Source organism: Coccidioides immitis (assembly GCF_000149335.2).
Source record: "Coccidioides immitis RS genomic scaffold supercont3.3, whole genome shotgun sequence".
NCBI classification, from domain to species: domain Eukaryota; kingdom Fungi; phylum Ascomycota; class Eurotiomycetes; order Onygenales; family Onygenaceae; genus Coccidioides; species Coccidioides immitis.
In genome coordinates, this window is record NW_004504308.1 from 2,848,041 (window position 1) to 2,860,972 (window position 12,932).

Here is a 12,932-nt window from a genome sequence, read left to right on the forward strand (position 1 = left end):
TCTTTAATGAACCGCCAGGGCTACCAATTAACACTCGTAGTTGATCACCTTAAGCCCACTGCAGCTTCCCCCTTGGATATTAAGAACAACACAATTATAGAAGCGCACTCGGCGACGATTTCTTGGGACCGTTTCCTCATTTTTATATAACCGATAGAAACCGCAAACCTCGTCGGTCCTCAAGAATTCACGATACCAACGTGGAAAATCAGGACTTGCATTTTACTGGGAGTCGAGGACTGTTTGCGAACCGTTGCCATATAACGGCTGACCTTCTAGTGATGAATAAAGGCTTCCGCGCCCGACGACAACGGCGAGTGAGCAGTCGCCATTGACGCTCCGTAGGATTACGGCAGGAGCCGAGCACACGCCATATGGTAATGTCGATCCATTCATGTTCCTTATCCAGAGGGTTCCGACAAGTACTGATTTCCGTTTTGCACACAGGGCATTTGAGAAATACTCTTTCGCACCGTGGAAATTTGAAGACCTGCCAGCAATCCAGATGTACACATAGGCGGAAAGGGTAGTTGAGGGCGGTACCCGCTTCGGGGGGCCGAGTTTGTGAGTGGTGGAAACTCACTGCGATTTGCTGCCTGAGCAGAAGATCTTCGCCCGATATTCGTAAGTCGACGAGCTCCCAGCCACGAAAGTCGTTATCAGGCGAATCATCCTCATAATATACTGTTATGCCAGGGAATAGCCAATGGCGAGTTCCATAAAAGTGATAGTTCATGACTTGTTGCGCATCCGTAAACGGGAATTGTCCAAAAGCAGTTTCCATGCAACGATTCCTTCTTTCACATTCTAGGTGCCAGGATTGTTCAACAAGGAACTTGTGGTGAAATTTTGCACATTGGTAACAAAGTATGTGATTTGGCATGCCGGATTGTAAGCGTGACAAGAATTTATACAATTCGTTGCCGCTCAGTTCAAAAGCTCGCTCACCGATAACCCCCAGAATTCTTTTGCTTGCGAGACAGAATGCAGCAGTATCTGATGGACAAAGGTTATCCGCTATCATTAATATAAGTTCTGGCGGTAGGCGCCAAATCGGTGCTGTTCGATTTTGCCGTGGTTGACGGAGGAACCTAGTACAGAAAAATAGAAGACGGCGAGGGAGACGACAAAACAAGAGAGTAGCGAGTACAGAATACGGACCCCAAGAATTTTTCCTTCTAGCATCTAGGGGGGAAGGAGGATCTTGTTGGCCGGAGACAGCTGCGTGTAGACTCTGGTCTTGGGCTTTAGCGCTCACAACCGGGATTAAGCGAACTAAAACGGTGGTGATCATGAGGCAAGTAGCAAGAATAGAAGGGTATAGGACAAAGCAGCCGATTGATCTGTGCCTTTCATGACCTTGGGAAGAATGGATGCTTGTAGAGTTTCGTAGTAATCCACGATCCTCAATCTGCACAAAACTGCCACATAATAGCCCAGCAATAAATAGGGGACCGCCCAAAGCTAGGAGTGGTATAGCTTCCCAGAACATCATCTTGCTAAAGGCGAATGCGATGCTCTCGAGATCAAATCTCCTATGGATGAAATTATAGCAAGTATACCAAGAATGAAGCAATGCTAGAAGTTGTTGGGGGAAGGGAACGCGCTGTAGTCATTAATATAGATCGAAAGGACAAGCCTATCCATAGGTCATCCACAGGTCATTCGAACCTTAATTGTGAGTTGTAGAAGCCCAACGTAGATTTTTGGTTTGTATCCGGTTGGGGTTTTTGCGACCCAGGGAATGGAGGTCTGTAGGTTGACCTCTCAAGGAATCTATTTAACCTTCGTGGTAACGCAGAGGAAAGGAAATCTTCCAAAACTGAGCTTTGGAAGGATGGAATTTCTCGCTTCACGCCCAAGTGAGGAATTCTTGCAGGTCAGACATGGTAGATGATGCCAAACATGGCCTTTTTGCATGTGATGATAGCCGTCTCATTTGGTGTAAATGGAGCAGATATTATTGAATGATGGCAATAGGGTCCCAAAATGTCGGGAAATTCACATGAGAGAGAGAGTGTGTGTGTATGTGTGAGGGAGCAAGCAGTCAGGATTCAAAAGGTAGCCGGCCAAAAAAAAAAAAAAAAAAAAAAAAAAAGGAAAAAAAGAGGGATAATCAAGCCCTGAGTCGAACCATTTGGAGGCATTAGCATTCGATGCCCTTCTCCGGAAGCCAACAGAAGGTCATGCTGGCATAGGTACAAGGCACTGGCCTTTCATCTTTTTGCACAAAGAGTGTCACGAATGATCCAAGCTGCAACCACTTAACGAAGCATCGCGAACAACATAACTGGAAGCCTACCAGTGATGCCAGGCCGCGCGTTGAGCCGCCTTGTCTAACAGCCATGCTCTTGAGAGAAAGACTGATAGTTGTCAGAGAAGTACTCCGTACTCCGTACGGATTATTCATACATTGGTTTCTGCAGCCGACCGACTTTCCCGACCTCGGGAGGTGAGGGGCGATCGCGTGCAGATCAAACTCATAGTCCCGTCGACGGTAGCAATCCAGAGAAGCTTAACTATCGACAACCCACCCTGCTTGGAAAAGGCCGGCGGGCGATCACCCCTGTGTTTCAAAGAAAAGTTCATGCAAACGGCCACGTAGAAGCACCTGGAACAAGACAAGTCTCTCCTTCGTCGGTGAGAGGCGTATTTTCTCTGCATCAAAGACAAGAGAGCAGCGAGCAGGTTTGAATTCCCCTTTTCGGCTCTTTTGGGCGGGCAGGCCTCCCACGTGACTGGCTGGTTGCTGACCTCATAAAAACCGGAACCGGAACAACCAGCGCCGACGGCCAAGGCCATTACCGTACATACAGGTTTAGCGGTAATTATGCCTCACTCTTTTCCCGAGCTACCGGCTTGGCATTGAGCTTGGCACGAAGAGGCCGGCCAATGGGGGCGCGTGGAATCGGTCCCGGCCACTCGCCTGCCACATCCTTTTCCCGCTTGCTTTTCTGCGCCGTCGAGGATCGTGTTTCCCGGGGAGTCGTCGTTGCGGCAAGCCAAGAGATGCGGAGAAAAAGGGAGCGGGAGGAAGAGGAAGACGAAAATGGGGGATGGAGGAGACGAAGGGGGGTGCTCTCTGCTATGTACTCGGATTTTGCCTGCGGGAATCGGACAAGTCTCAATGAAATAAGGCCACATTTGACACCTGTGGAACTGCCAGCACTGTCATGATGCCCATCTCGATGATCATTACCGTTGGCCGCCGATCCGCTGTGGGATTGCTTCCCTGCTCACCTTGGAAGATGTGTTTCGCATCGTGTCCCATTCGCGAAAAGCATAGAAAATTCTCTGCGCGTGGAACGGTTTTGTCGATGATCCATGCCCATCTGGAGGCACTCAACCCTTGGCCCGTCCGGGTGTGCTTCACCAGAACGCTTCGTTAATCTTAAATTAGCCTCTCGCGAACTGAGTCGGCGTCCTTCTCGAATTCCCCATATTTTCCTCGACTCATGACGAGGGCAATACGGAGTACCGCACTAAAGGCTGCCTGTTCCACTCGCGAGCAGGGTCCGCGGCCTGTTGGCGTCGCTAGTCTCATTTTTTCCCCCCATATCCCGCCCTATCTCGTGAACGATAGGCTCCATTCTTTGGCGCTTCCTTAATTAAATTATTTTCTGGGATTTCCTCGCCTTCCTTCGTACCGAGGACAGGTTGCTTCTCTCCCTTTTCTTCCCTTCTCGTCCTTCGATTCCGTGCCTCTGCCTCAAGAGGACGTCTTTGCGTACCTTTGGTTGTTTGTATCCTACGGTCGTTTCCCACCGGGGCGCATTTCCGCTCACCGTTCACATTCGCTTTAAGCATAGCAAGCCCCCTGGCTGACTTTCTCCCGCTTTGCCCCTCGAGTTTTGCTGGCAAATTCCCTTCTTCGCCGGAGCGGCAGTAATGACCTAGCCCCTCGCCTACCAATATATCCCTATTTATCAGCATTTTCAGGTCTCCTTGAAATTCATCTGTTGATATTTGCAATGCTTTGATTAAGAGAAAATATACCATTCGTACACTCATTCCAGCACGACGAGACGACAAACTCCGTCTGGACGGGAGTACTGGACATACCACGCTGTCAATCGTGACATACTCCTTTTCTTTTTCTCCGATATATATATTTTATTTACTCTCGTCATTATAACCCTTTAATTATGGCTCCGAAGAAACGAGACGACAATTGGATTGATGTAATACGCAGCCCTCCTTTTTTTTTTCCATTTTTAACCCAAGCTCTAACATTTGACTGATTATTCTCCTAGGGCCTACGCGGAATTGCTTCTTTCATTGTGGTGACAGGTCACTTATGTACTGCTTTCGCGCCAATTCTCCATTCACCCGCCGCCGGGGCGGGCAAAGGTCCTCTGCTCTTTCAATTGCCCATACTCCGACTATGTGTTGGCGGAAGAGGTGCCGTTGCACTCTTCTTCCTTGTCACCGGCTTCGTCAACTCCATGAACCCCATCAGGCACTTCGACAATGGCAACGTGGCGGGTTCTTTGCCCAATGTATCGCGAAGCACGTTCACCCGTTTTGGTCGATTGATCCTGCCTACCAATGCTGCGGCGGCCACAGCGTGGTTGGTCTGTCAACTGGGCGGATTCAATCTAGCTAGGGTCGTAGAGTCGGATTGGATTCGAAGTGTAGCGAGGGCTCCCGGCCCCACTCCATGGGCTGCGATCAAGGCGTTGTTGCACAATATGACGATGTACTGGCACGACGGTAGTGGAACATACGACCCGACGCATTGGGCGGTTGTGTACTTCCTCAGGGGATCCATGAGAATATATCTCACGCTCCTAGCCACCAGTCTCGTCAAGACGAGATGGCGAATCTTGATCATCATCCTCCTCCACTCCTTCTGCTGGTGGACAAACGACTGTAAGTTTCCAATTTCCAAACCTTCTCCCCTGGAAAGAAACAAACCCTCCATACTAACAAACACGCTCTAGACATCACTGGCATAAACATCTACTCCGGCATGCTCTTCGCTCAACTCCAAGCCACCTTCGGCAACCGCGCTACTTCCCTCCTCCCCAGACCCATCCCGGCCTTAATCATCCTCGTCGGCGTCCTCATCCTCTCCTACCCGCAAAACAACCAAGAGTGGATGCCCTGGTCACACCTAATGAAAACCACCATGGCCGCTGTTACCCCTCCCTCGGCCGTCAACTTCATAAACCGCTACTGGGTCAACGTCGGCGTGACCGTTCTCGCCCTCGGCATCTTCACCTCCCGCAACGCGCGCCGCATCCTGTCCCTCCCGCTGTTCAACTTCCTCGGCCGCGTTTCCTTCGCCGTCTACCTCCTCCACGACACCCTGATCCGCACCCTGATGACATGGATGATCTACGGGCCCAACGCCGGCTCGACTGACCTGACCAAGCTGAACGACAAGGGCCAACCGATCAACCGCGTGCGCGCGGCGGGACCCATGGCGTTCCTGTTCGCGGTGCCGGTGTTTTATGGGGTGTTGTATGCGCTGGCGCATCTGTGGACGAAGTATGTGGATTCGTGGTGTGCGAACGCAGTGATCTGGATACGCGATTTGATGTTTAAGAAGGAGGAGGTTGCGGCTTTGAACGGTAGGGCCGGTGGTACTGGCGGTGCTAATGGGGCAGTGGCGGAGAAAGAGTTGGAGGAGAGGCAGCCGTTGGTGCAGGGGGATGGGCCGGTGCTGCCGGTTACGAATCATCATGTCTCTTCTTAAGGTGGTGCTTTGTGTGGTCTTTTTCTTTTTCTCTTTTGTTTTTCCCTTTTCTTTCTTTTCGCGATTACTGGACCGCGCTATTTTTGGTGGAATGCTCTCTTGCTGAGATTTTTCCTCACCTGGGCGGTATGTATAGACTTCTCTTTTCTTTTCTCTCTCTTTTCTTTTCTTTTCTTTTCTTTTTTTCCCCCTTTAACTTCTATTTGTACGGAGTACCTTTTTCTACACCTCCACTTTTCCTGGAGTTGCATTTTTAAGGTGTATTTTTTTATGGAGTATACATGACACTTTTGCTCAGTCCATGTACGGACTCTATATCTGTATGAATTGGTTTGGGATACTTCACTTTTTATGGTTTCTCCTGATATCATTCTACACAACTTCAGAAGAAAACAAGACTCAAAACAATGATGATCATAAGTACTCTCGATTCATACCTCAATTTCGTACTTTTTCTTAGGAATGAACTAAAATGGGAGCTGGATGTATGCCAACAACCCCCTAGAAATGTTTTGAAGTATGCAAATTCTTTCTTCACAAGATTGTTGCGTTTATTTTCACATGCAGTACGGAGTACAAAGTTGCGAGTTCTTGACGGAAAAAGGAAGACTACAGTACAAAAAGGGAGAAGACCGTCCGCACTCGAGGGTCTACGACGAAGTCTCCCTGACAACGCTATCAACCGCCTCGGCGAAGTAGTCGATGTTATGCGTATTCAATCCAGCCATGGAGATACGCCCGTTCTTGGTCTAACCCGTCATCAGCATCAAATCATACCCAAAAAAAACCAAGAAAGAAAAAAAAAGGTACAAAGGTATACGAGGTTAAAAAAAAAAGACTCACCATATAAACATGCCACTTCTCTCTCAGAATTCCCACCTGCTGCTCCGTCAACCCCGTGAAGCTGAACATACCGATCTGATTCGTGATATGCTCCCAGGTTCCCGGAGTACCCTTCTGCTCCAACCTCTCCCTCAACCCCTTACGCATCTCCATGATCCGTCCGCTCATCGTGCGCAGATCCGCCTCCCACTCGGCGAACAACTCCTCGCTGTTCAGAATGAGCGAGGCGATGCGCGCGCCGTACGCGGGCGGATTAGAGATCTCAGAGCGCTGGAGGATGGCCAGCTGACTCGCGATATGCGCGGTTGAATCGGCGGCGTGTGGGCCCGGTGCGGAGACGAAGTGGAACGCACCGGCGCGTTCGCCGTACAGACCGAAGTTCTTGGCGAAGGACTGCGCGACGCACAGCTCGAAGCCCTGCTCGACGAAGTACCTGATGGACCAGGCGTCGCGGGCTAGGTCGCCCGAGGCGAAGCCCTGGTAGGCGGTGTCGAAGAAGGGGAAGTGGTTGCGCTCGCGCATGGCGGCGGCGATTTGTTTCCATTGGTCTTGGGTCGGGTCGACGCCGGTGGGGTTATGGGCGCAGGCGTGGAGGACGAAGATGGAGCCCTGTGGAGCGGCGCGGATGGCGGCGAGCATGCCATCGATGTCGAGGCCCTTGGTCTGCGCGGAGTAGTAAGGGTAGTAGGCGGTGGTGAGGTTGACATTTGTGAAGATTTGCTGGTGGTTGGCCCATGTTGGAGAGGAGAGGTAGATGGCTGGCTTGGGGTTGGCTGGGTAGAACTTGGAGAGGAAGAGGCCGCCGAGGTGGACGGCTCCGGTGCCGGAGATGGTCTGGAAGGTAGTGACCTGATACGATTTAAAAAAAATGAATGTTAGAAACAAACTAATCAAGTCAACCCGAAAAAAAAAAATAAAAAATAAAAAATAAAAAATAAAAAATAAAAAAGGAGATGGGGCGGTTCTGCGCCGGCGCGATCTCTCTCGTCGAGAAGATCCCGGAGAATGCGGGGTAGACCCAAGTTGGATTCTGCAGGGCAAGGGACGGGGAAAACATACCCGTTTCTCTGTGATGGCGGGAGAGTCGGCTCCCAGGATCAACTTCTGAGCGGCGGGAGCCAGATCTGGTAAGCCGGCGATGGGAAGATATTCATGGTTGACGGTGGGATCGTTGCGGATTGCTTCATCGGCCTAGATCGAGAGATGATCCCCGTCAGTGCCCGCCAGAGAACGTTTCATCCGCCAACACCACTAGCGACAGGGGCAAGAGAGTCTAGAGAAAAAGAAATAACACCAAGAAAACAGAAAAAGAAAACAGAAAAAGAAAATAACACCAAGAAAGCAGAAAAAGAAAAGAAAGTCGCAACATTGACGCAAAAGTGATATGCAGAGCAATGACATAACCGTCTGTCGTAGATGGGTTGTATTGAGTCTTATGTTGATATGATGGAGCGACATACCTTTCTCACGACCGGCAAGATCCAGGGCTTCGCATTGTCGTCTCTGTACGCACCGATGCCCAGATCGACCTTCTTGTCCGACGGATCAGCTCGATACGCCCGCATCAGGCCGAAGAGCGGATCCTCGGGGGCCTTGGGGACGACATTGGCCGTGAAGATGGATGGCGACGACGACGAGGACGCCATGATGTGCTTTGATATCGTTGAGAGACGAGACTGGGCGGTGGAGAGTGCGGTCGAGGAGGTGGCTTTGGAAGAGTGACGATGGGAGAGCGAGAGCGAGGATGAAGGGGAGGATGAGGATGGAGTGAAGGAGAGAGAGGGACGCGGGGGAGGAGGGGACATCCTTGCTTTTTGCTTCTTTTTTTTTTTTTTTTAAAATTATTATTATTATTTTATTTAATTCCTTCTTTTCCTCTCTCTCTCTCTCTGCGCGCTCTGACTTCACTTCTCTTTTGCGAGTGAAACTGTTTGATAATAATAATGGAACCTAGCCGTATGTGGCGTAATTCTTCGCCCTTCTCCGGCCTCTGCAACCCTCTGCGCTTCAAAAAATAAAACCCCCTCCCCGGGAACTGCGAGTTTGGCTGGCTAGGGGCGGCGATTCAGTGTCCGGCTCGCCTGGCGTTTCTGTCCCCTGGCTGGCCGGTTGCTCCGTCGACTTCGACCAACGTCTCGAGTTCGCCGTGTCTTACGAGTCGCCGAGAGAAGCGTGTGAGAGAAAAATGGGAAATTGTTTAAAAAGATTAATTTCTTCTTCGGACAGGGCAGGGATGTGTAACAAGGGGGGAAAGGGAATAACAATGATGAATTTAAAAATAAATAAGCAAAAAATAAAAAAAAAAAGAGTCACGATGGAAACAATTCTAAAATGCTAATGAGAGGGCTCGACTCTATATAAATATTTCTGACAGCTTTTTTTCTTTCCCACTCCCCTTTCTCTCTCGTGTCTTCTCGTGTCCAGCTGCTGATTGACTATATTCTGGGGAAATCCTGCTGTGGACCTGGAATAGACCGAGGTATTTTTTTAACACGCCGAATGGCAAAAAAAAAAAAAAAGGAACCCATCCAAGCTGATGACGGCGCTCCAGGATTTCGCGCGCTTTTTTCCTCATTTTTTATACTTTTGGATGATATCACAGGCCATTGGATTAGCCCACAATTAATTGGTGTGGATGCTGCCCTGACACCCGTCGGCATCAGATGCTTTCTCTCATCCAGCATCATCCGATTGCCGTTACATTTTCTCTTGTGGTGCTGTCAGGCAAAGCAACCCACTCTGTGTGTGTGTGTGTGTGTGTGAGTGAGATTGACGGTCAATTGATCACTCTCATCTTGAATAATAATACATAATAATAATAATCATCTTGAATCAAAGCACCCAAAATTAGAAAAAAAGAAAAAAAGGGAAAAACTACTCTGTACGGAGTACAGGGTCCATATGTACCTAATTTATATACAGTTTAGGACAGCTTCATGAACAGGCTCGACGAATTATTTACACCACTTGACACAGCCAAAAAGTCAAGGCGAGTCTATCCACAGAGTCAGTCAAATTACCATCAGAGAAACAAAACAGGGAATAAAAAAAAAAAAAAGGAAAAGAAAACATCCTAGTATTGATCAACAGCACCACCCACCCTTCCCCCTTGTCTGTTCTCCCGAGTTTTTTGACACAGAACAAAAAAAAAAAAAAAAGGAAGGAAAAAAACATGCGATGAAAAGAAAAGGAGAACTAAAAAACTCCAGCACCCAGTTTATATATCCCATTCGCCCACAGAAGCCTTGAAAAGGAACAGATTCCAGGAAGAAATAAAATCAAATATCCACAAGAATTGTCCCAGACCCGTAGCACCTTCAACCCCCTCCGCCCCCCTTTTTCAAGAAAAATCCAACACTTTTAACTCCTCATCATAGAGATAAACTAGGTGGAGAAAAAAAAAAAGACCGCTTGAATATGTCCCAATCCCAATCCCAATCCCACTACCGTATGCAATCAGGTAGAGCCCAACTTGGGTTTAAACCACAAAATAAAAAGTAAAAAGAGAAAAAAAAAAAAAAAAAAAAAAGGGGAAATCCTATCAAATCCACCTGCTTTGGATATCGGGTATGTCGTTAATAAAAAGAAAACGGGAAAGAAAAACCTGTAAAGAAATCCGTATCCTCGTAAAGAGAAAAGCAGCATCGTGTGTCCCCCCTCCCCATCAAAGTATCCATTTCATGATGGGAGCTAGACCACATGCTTTTCTTTTCTTTTCTTTTACATCTCTTCACCATGTCGTCTCGTGTGTATGCGGAAGCTATCCAGCAACATCGTGGAAAACCGCCGGCTTCTTCTGTTCTCAGACGATGCTCCGATAGCTCCCGTCGCCGCCGTCTGCGCCCCTTCTTGCTGCTGCGGTGATCGTAATCGACGCACGGCTTCGAGTCGCTGCTCTATGGAAGCGTCGTTGGGCGGCATGGCGTTGATGGTGGACTGGATGTATGTCGCTAGACTTCGTCGGCGGCGACGACGGTCCCTGGTGCCTTCCGGTTCATTGCCGGGGCCTCTGTTATCCCGGAGGGGAGGAGGAAGTCTTCCGTCGTCCTCGGCGGGCTGTTCGTCTGGATTTTCAAGTTGCTGTTCGTCTTCGTCGTGAGGATGGAGGTCGATGCGGCTAAAAAATAAGAAAGAGAAAAGAGGTGGTTAGTTGGGCTAAGAATCCACGATGAAATACAACCCTTTTCCTTTTTTTTTTTTTTTTTCTTTTGTTGTTCAACTTACCAGAGAGGACAAGTTCCAGAAACGTTCACCAACCATGGGTCAATGCATTCGGGATGGAACTTGTGGTCACACGGCAGCAGCCTGACATCCTGCCCCTTTTCAAAGTCGTCGGTGCAGATCGGACACCCAAGGGTAGTTTCGCCCGCGGGTTCCGGCCCATCCGGCGTTCCAGCTCGCGACGACGACGCCGGTCCAATATGCCCATCATCCCTGCCCGACAGGTTGCGATCGTGATCCGCAGCGCTCGTTTGGGAACGCTGCGACGCCCCATCCTCTTCGGAAGCTCCCTTAGCCTTGTGGCCGCCCTTCTTTTGCTCTTCCGGTCCTCCTCCTTGACTCGAGCCCATCTCAACGTCTCCGGCCTTGGCCGCTCCGGGCTGCGCGGTGGGTTCGTCCAAGTCGCCGAATTTCACGATCGGTAGCGTCTCCAGCATGGCCCGTGCAAGGCCCTTGGCTCTACTCTGTCGAGGACGGCCGATGATGTTACGAGGCCCGTAGCGTTCCGGATGCATGTGCGCGCGAACGGCACCGGTGAGGATGACGCCGAGGAAGAGCAGCGTGATAACGCCAGTGACCGAATACAGGATGATCATAGCCACTGAGGTAGTTGGGCCATTGTTCCCACGATCCCTTTCCAGGGGCGAACTGGAGCCTCCTGTCTCAATGGCACCTATCCCGGTTTCGGAGGGGGACGGATCCTCCGCCACGATCGAAGACGACCCGGTCGGGCTGCTCTTGAGCTTATTCTGCAGTTCCTGGGCTATCGACGCTCTTGTCAAGGTGAAGATATTCGGATACGGGGGGAGCGACATGTCCGCTGTGTATTCACAATGATACCTGTCTCTCTCGGTATACAATATAGTCGCACCGGCGGTCGGATTGTTGGAAATGAGCTCCTTGAGAGTGTCCTTGACTTTCTGGTTTCCGGGATATGCGGAGTCATCGCAGCTGACTAGGGCTATCTGGTCTTCATTGAGGTTGTTCGCATTCTCTGGCGAGACGTCGACCAATGTTCCCGTGACGTTAAAATCCTAGAAGCAGAAACAAGGAAAAAGACACTGTCAACACAATGCCACCAGCAATGAAGCGCGATCAAAGGAGAGGGAAAGCTCACACTTGGAGGAGCGTCGCTCATAGACTTGGTTAGAGGTACAAGAAAGGCGGGATCTAGGGCAAACTGGCGGGTATAGAGGAAGAACTGTGGCGCTCCAAGCGGCGGGGTCACTACGGAATCATCGGTTGGGAATGCTTCCTGCGCGGCGACGAAAGACACGAGGAGGAGCAATGATTGACATATCAACCGAAGCAGGACATGCGAAGACGAAGAAGAGGATCTGGAGGATCTGGAGGAGTGGGAGGAGAAAGGCATGCTGGGCCGCATGATACTCGGAGGGAATAAGGGCGCAAACTAAGAGCCCTCATCCAGTTGAGATCCCGATCCGGAGCTGCGGTTGTCCCGTCGGCCGGAGGCGCTGCGGGTGGGAGGTGAGAGGTGGGAAAGCCGGAGCTAAACTTGAGGATTGATTAGATGGCCCGCAACGAGGATGATAGAGTTGACAGGTGGGCTGTGGGGCACGAACGGCAGTACGTACAGGACTACAGCTGGGCTCTCTCAACGGGATCGCATGCTAGAATCAGTGCCTTGGTCAGATAGAGAGAGGTGGGAAAGAAAAAAGAAAAAAAATAAAGAATAAATTCCAGAGTAACGATGGGATTCCTGGATTAAAAGGTGCTGAATCGCCAATGTATGTATGTACTGGGAAGATGGATGGGATGGACCGACTCCCCGGCGCAAAGCCGTCGGGCAATAGAGAAAGTTTGACACAGATCAAAATTAACAGGATAATATCACTCAAAAAGCATGCTCAGGGGGGTGGAGGGAAAATAGACATAGACAAAAGGAAACAAAATAAAATAAAATAATCAAAGATCTGATGGTCTGAGCCAGACACGTATGTCAAAGAACAGCCGGCGAGTGGGGGGGGGAACATGTACCTTTTTCTGTGGAAGACCAGAAGGGAAAAAGGAAAAAAGAATAAAATAAAAAAATAAAAAAAATAACAAGTATGAGCGAAAGACTGCCTGCAGGCCAAACAACCCCAGAGCCCTGTTTGAAGGGAGATTGGCGCAGGCAAGGAGGAACAAGCTTTCCCAGAGCTAATTG

The 12,932-nt window shown here is 49.7% G+C and overlaps 5 protein-coding genes across 5 annotated transcripts; 1 reads left to right on the forward strand and 4 right to left on the reverse strand.

Moving 5' to 3' along the window:
- Nucleotides 1–222: 222 nt before the first annotated feature.
- CIMG_07866 (uncharacterized protein) lies at nt 223–1,495 on the reverse strand (the record flags this gene model as incomplete). Its single annotated transcript, XM_001240702.2, has 3 exons — nt 223–546; nt 584–1,091; nt 1,158–1,495. The coding sequence occupies 3 exons, from the start codon at nt 1,493–1,495 to the stop codon at nt 223–225; spliced, it is 1,170 nt and encodes a 389-aa protein (XP_001240703.2).
- Nucleotides 1,496–3,540: 2,045 nt separating this feature from the next.
- CIMG_07864 (uncharacterized protein) lies at nt 3,541–4,011 on the reverse strand (the record flags this gene model as incomplete). The annotated part of the gene is made up of 1 exon (XM_001240700.2): nt 3,541–4,011. One exon carries the CDS (start codon nt 4,009–4,011, stop codon nt 3,541–3,543), a length of 471 nt encoding a protein of 156 aa, XP_001240701.2.
- A 134-nt stretch (nt 4,012–4,145) lies between these two features.
- Nucleotides 4,146–6,150, forward strand: CIMG_07863 (uncharacterized protein; the record flags this gene model as incomplete). Its single annotated transcript, XM_001240699.2, has 3 exons — nt 4,146–4,181; nt 4,254–4,872; nt 4,944–6,150. 3 exons carry the CDS (start codon nt 4,146–4,148, stop codon nt 5,699–5,701), a joined length of 1,413 nt encoding a protein of 470 aa, XP_001240700.2. The 3' UTR covers nt 5,702–6,150.
- A 37-nt stretch (nt 6,151–6,187) lies between these two features.
- On the reverse strand, nt 6,188–9,026 carry CIMG_07862 (aspartate aminotransferase). Its single transcript, XM_001240698.2, has 4 exons — nt 8,005–9,026; nt 7,604–7,735; nt 6,545–7,393; nt 6,188–6,450 (listed from the first exon to the last, which is right to left on the reverse strand). Exons 1-4 carry the CDS (start codon nt 8,347–8,349, stop codon nt 6,352–6,354), a joined length of 1,425 nt encoding a protein of 474 aa, XP_001240699.2. The 5' UTR covers nt 8,350–9,026; the 3' UTR covers nt 6,188–6,351.
- Nucleotides 9,027–9,603: 577 nt separating this feature from the next.
- Nucleotides 9,604–12,137, reverse strand: CIMG_07861 (RING finger domain-containing protein; the record flags this gene model as incomplete). Its single annotated transcript, XM_001240697.2, has 3 exons — nt 9,604–10,661; nt 10,769–11,799; nt 11,883–12,137. The coding sequence occupies 3 exons, from the start codon at nt 12,135–12,137 to the stop codon at nt 10,265–10,267; spliced, it is 1,683 nt and encodes a 560-aa protein (XP_001240698.2). The 3' UTR covers nt 9,604–10,264.
- Nucleotides 12,138–12,932: the final 795 nt, after the last annotated feature.

Coding starts and splice junctions, on each gene's coding strand:
- CIMG_07862 (XM_001240698.2), bottom strand. CDS start 8,349: ATGTCCCCTCCTCCCCCGCGTCCCTCTCTCTCCTTCACTCCATCCTCA. Junction 7,394..7,603: donor CCGCCATCACAGAGAAACGG/GTATGTTTTCCC, acceptor AAATCGTATCAG/GTCACTACCTTCCAGACCAT. Junction 6,451..6,544: donor AGAAGTGGCATGTTTATATG/GTGAGTCTTTTT, acceptor ATGACGGGTTAG/ACCAAGAACGGGCGTATCTC.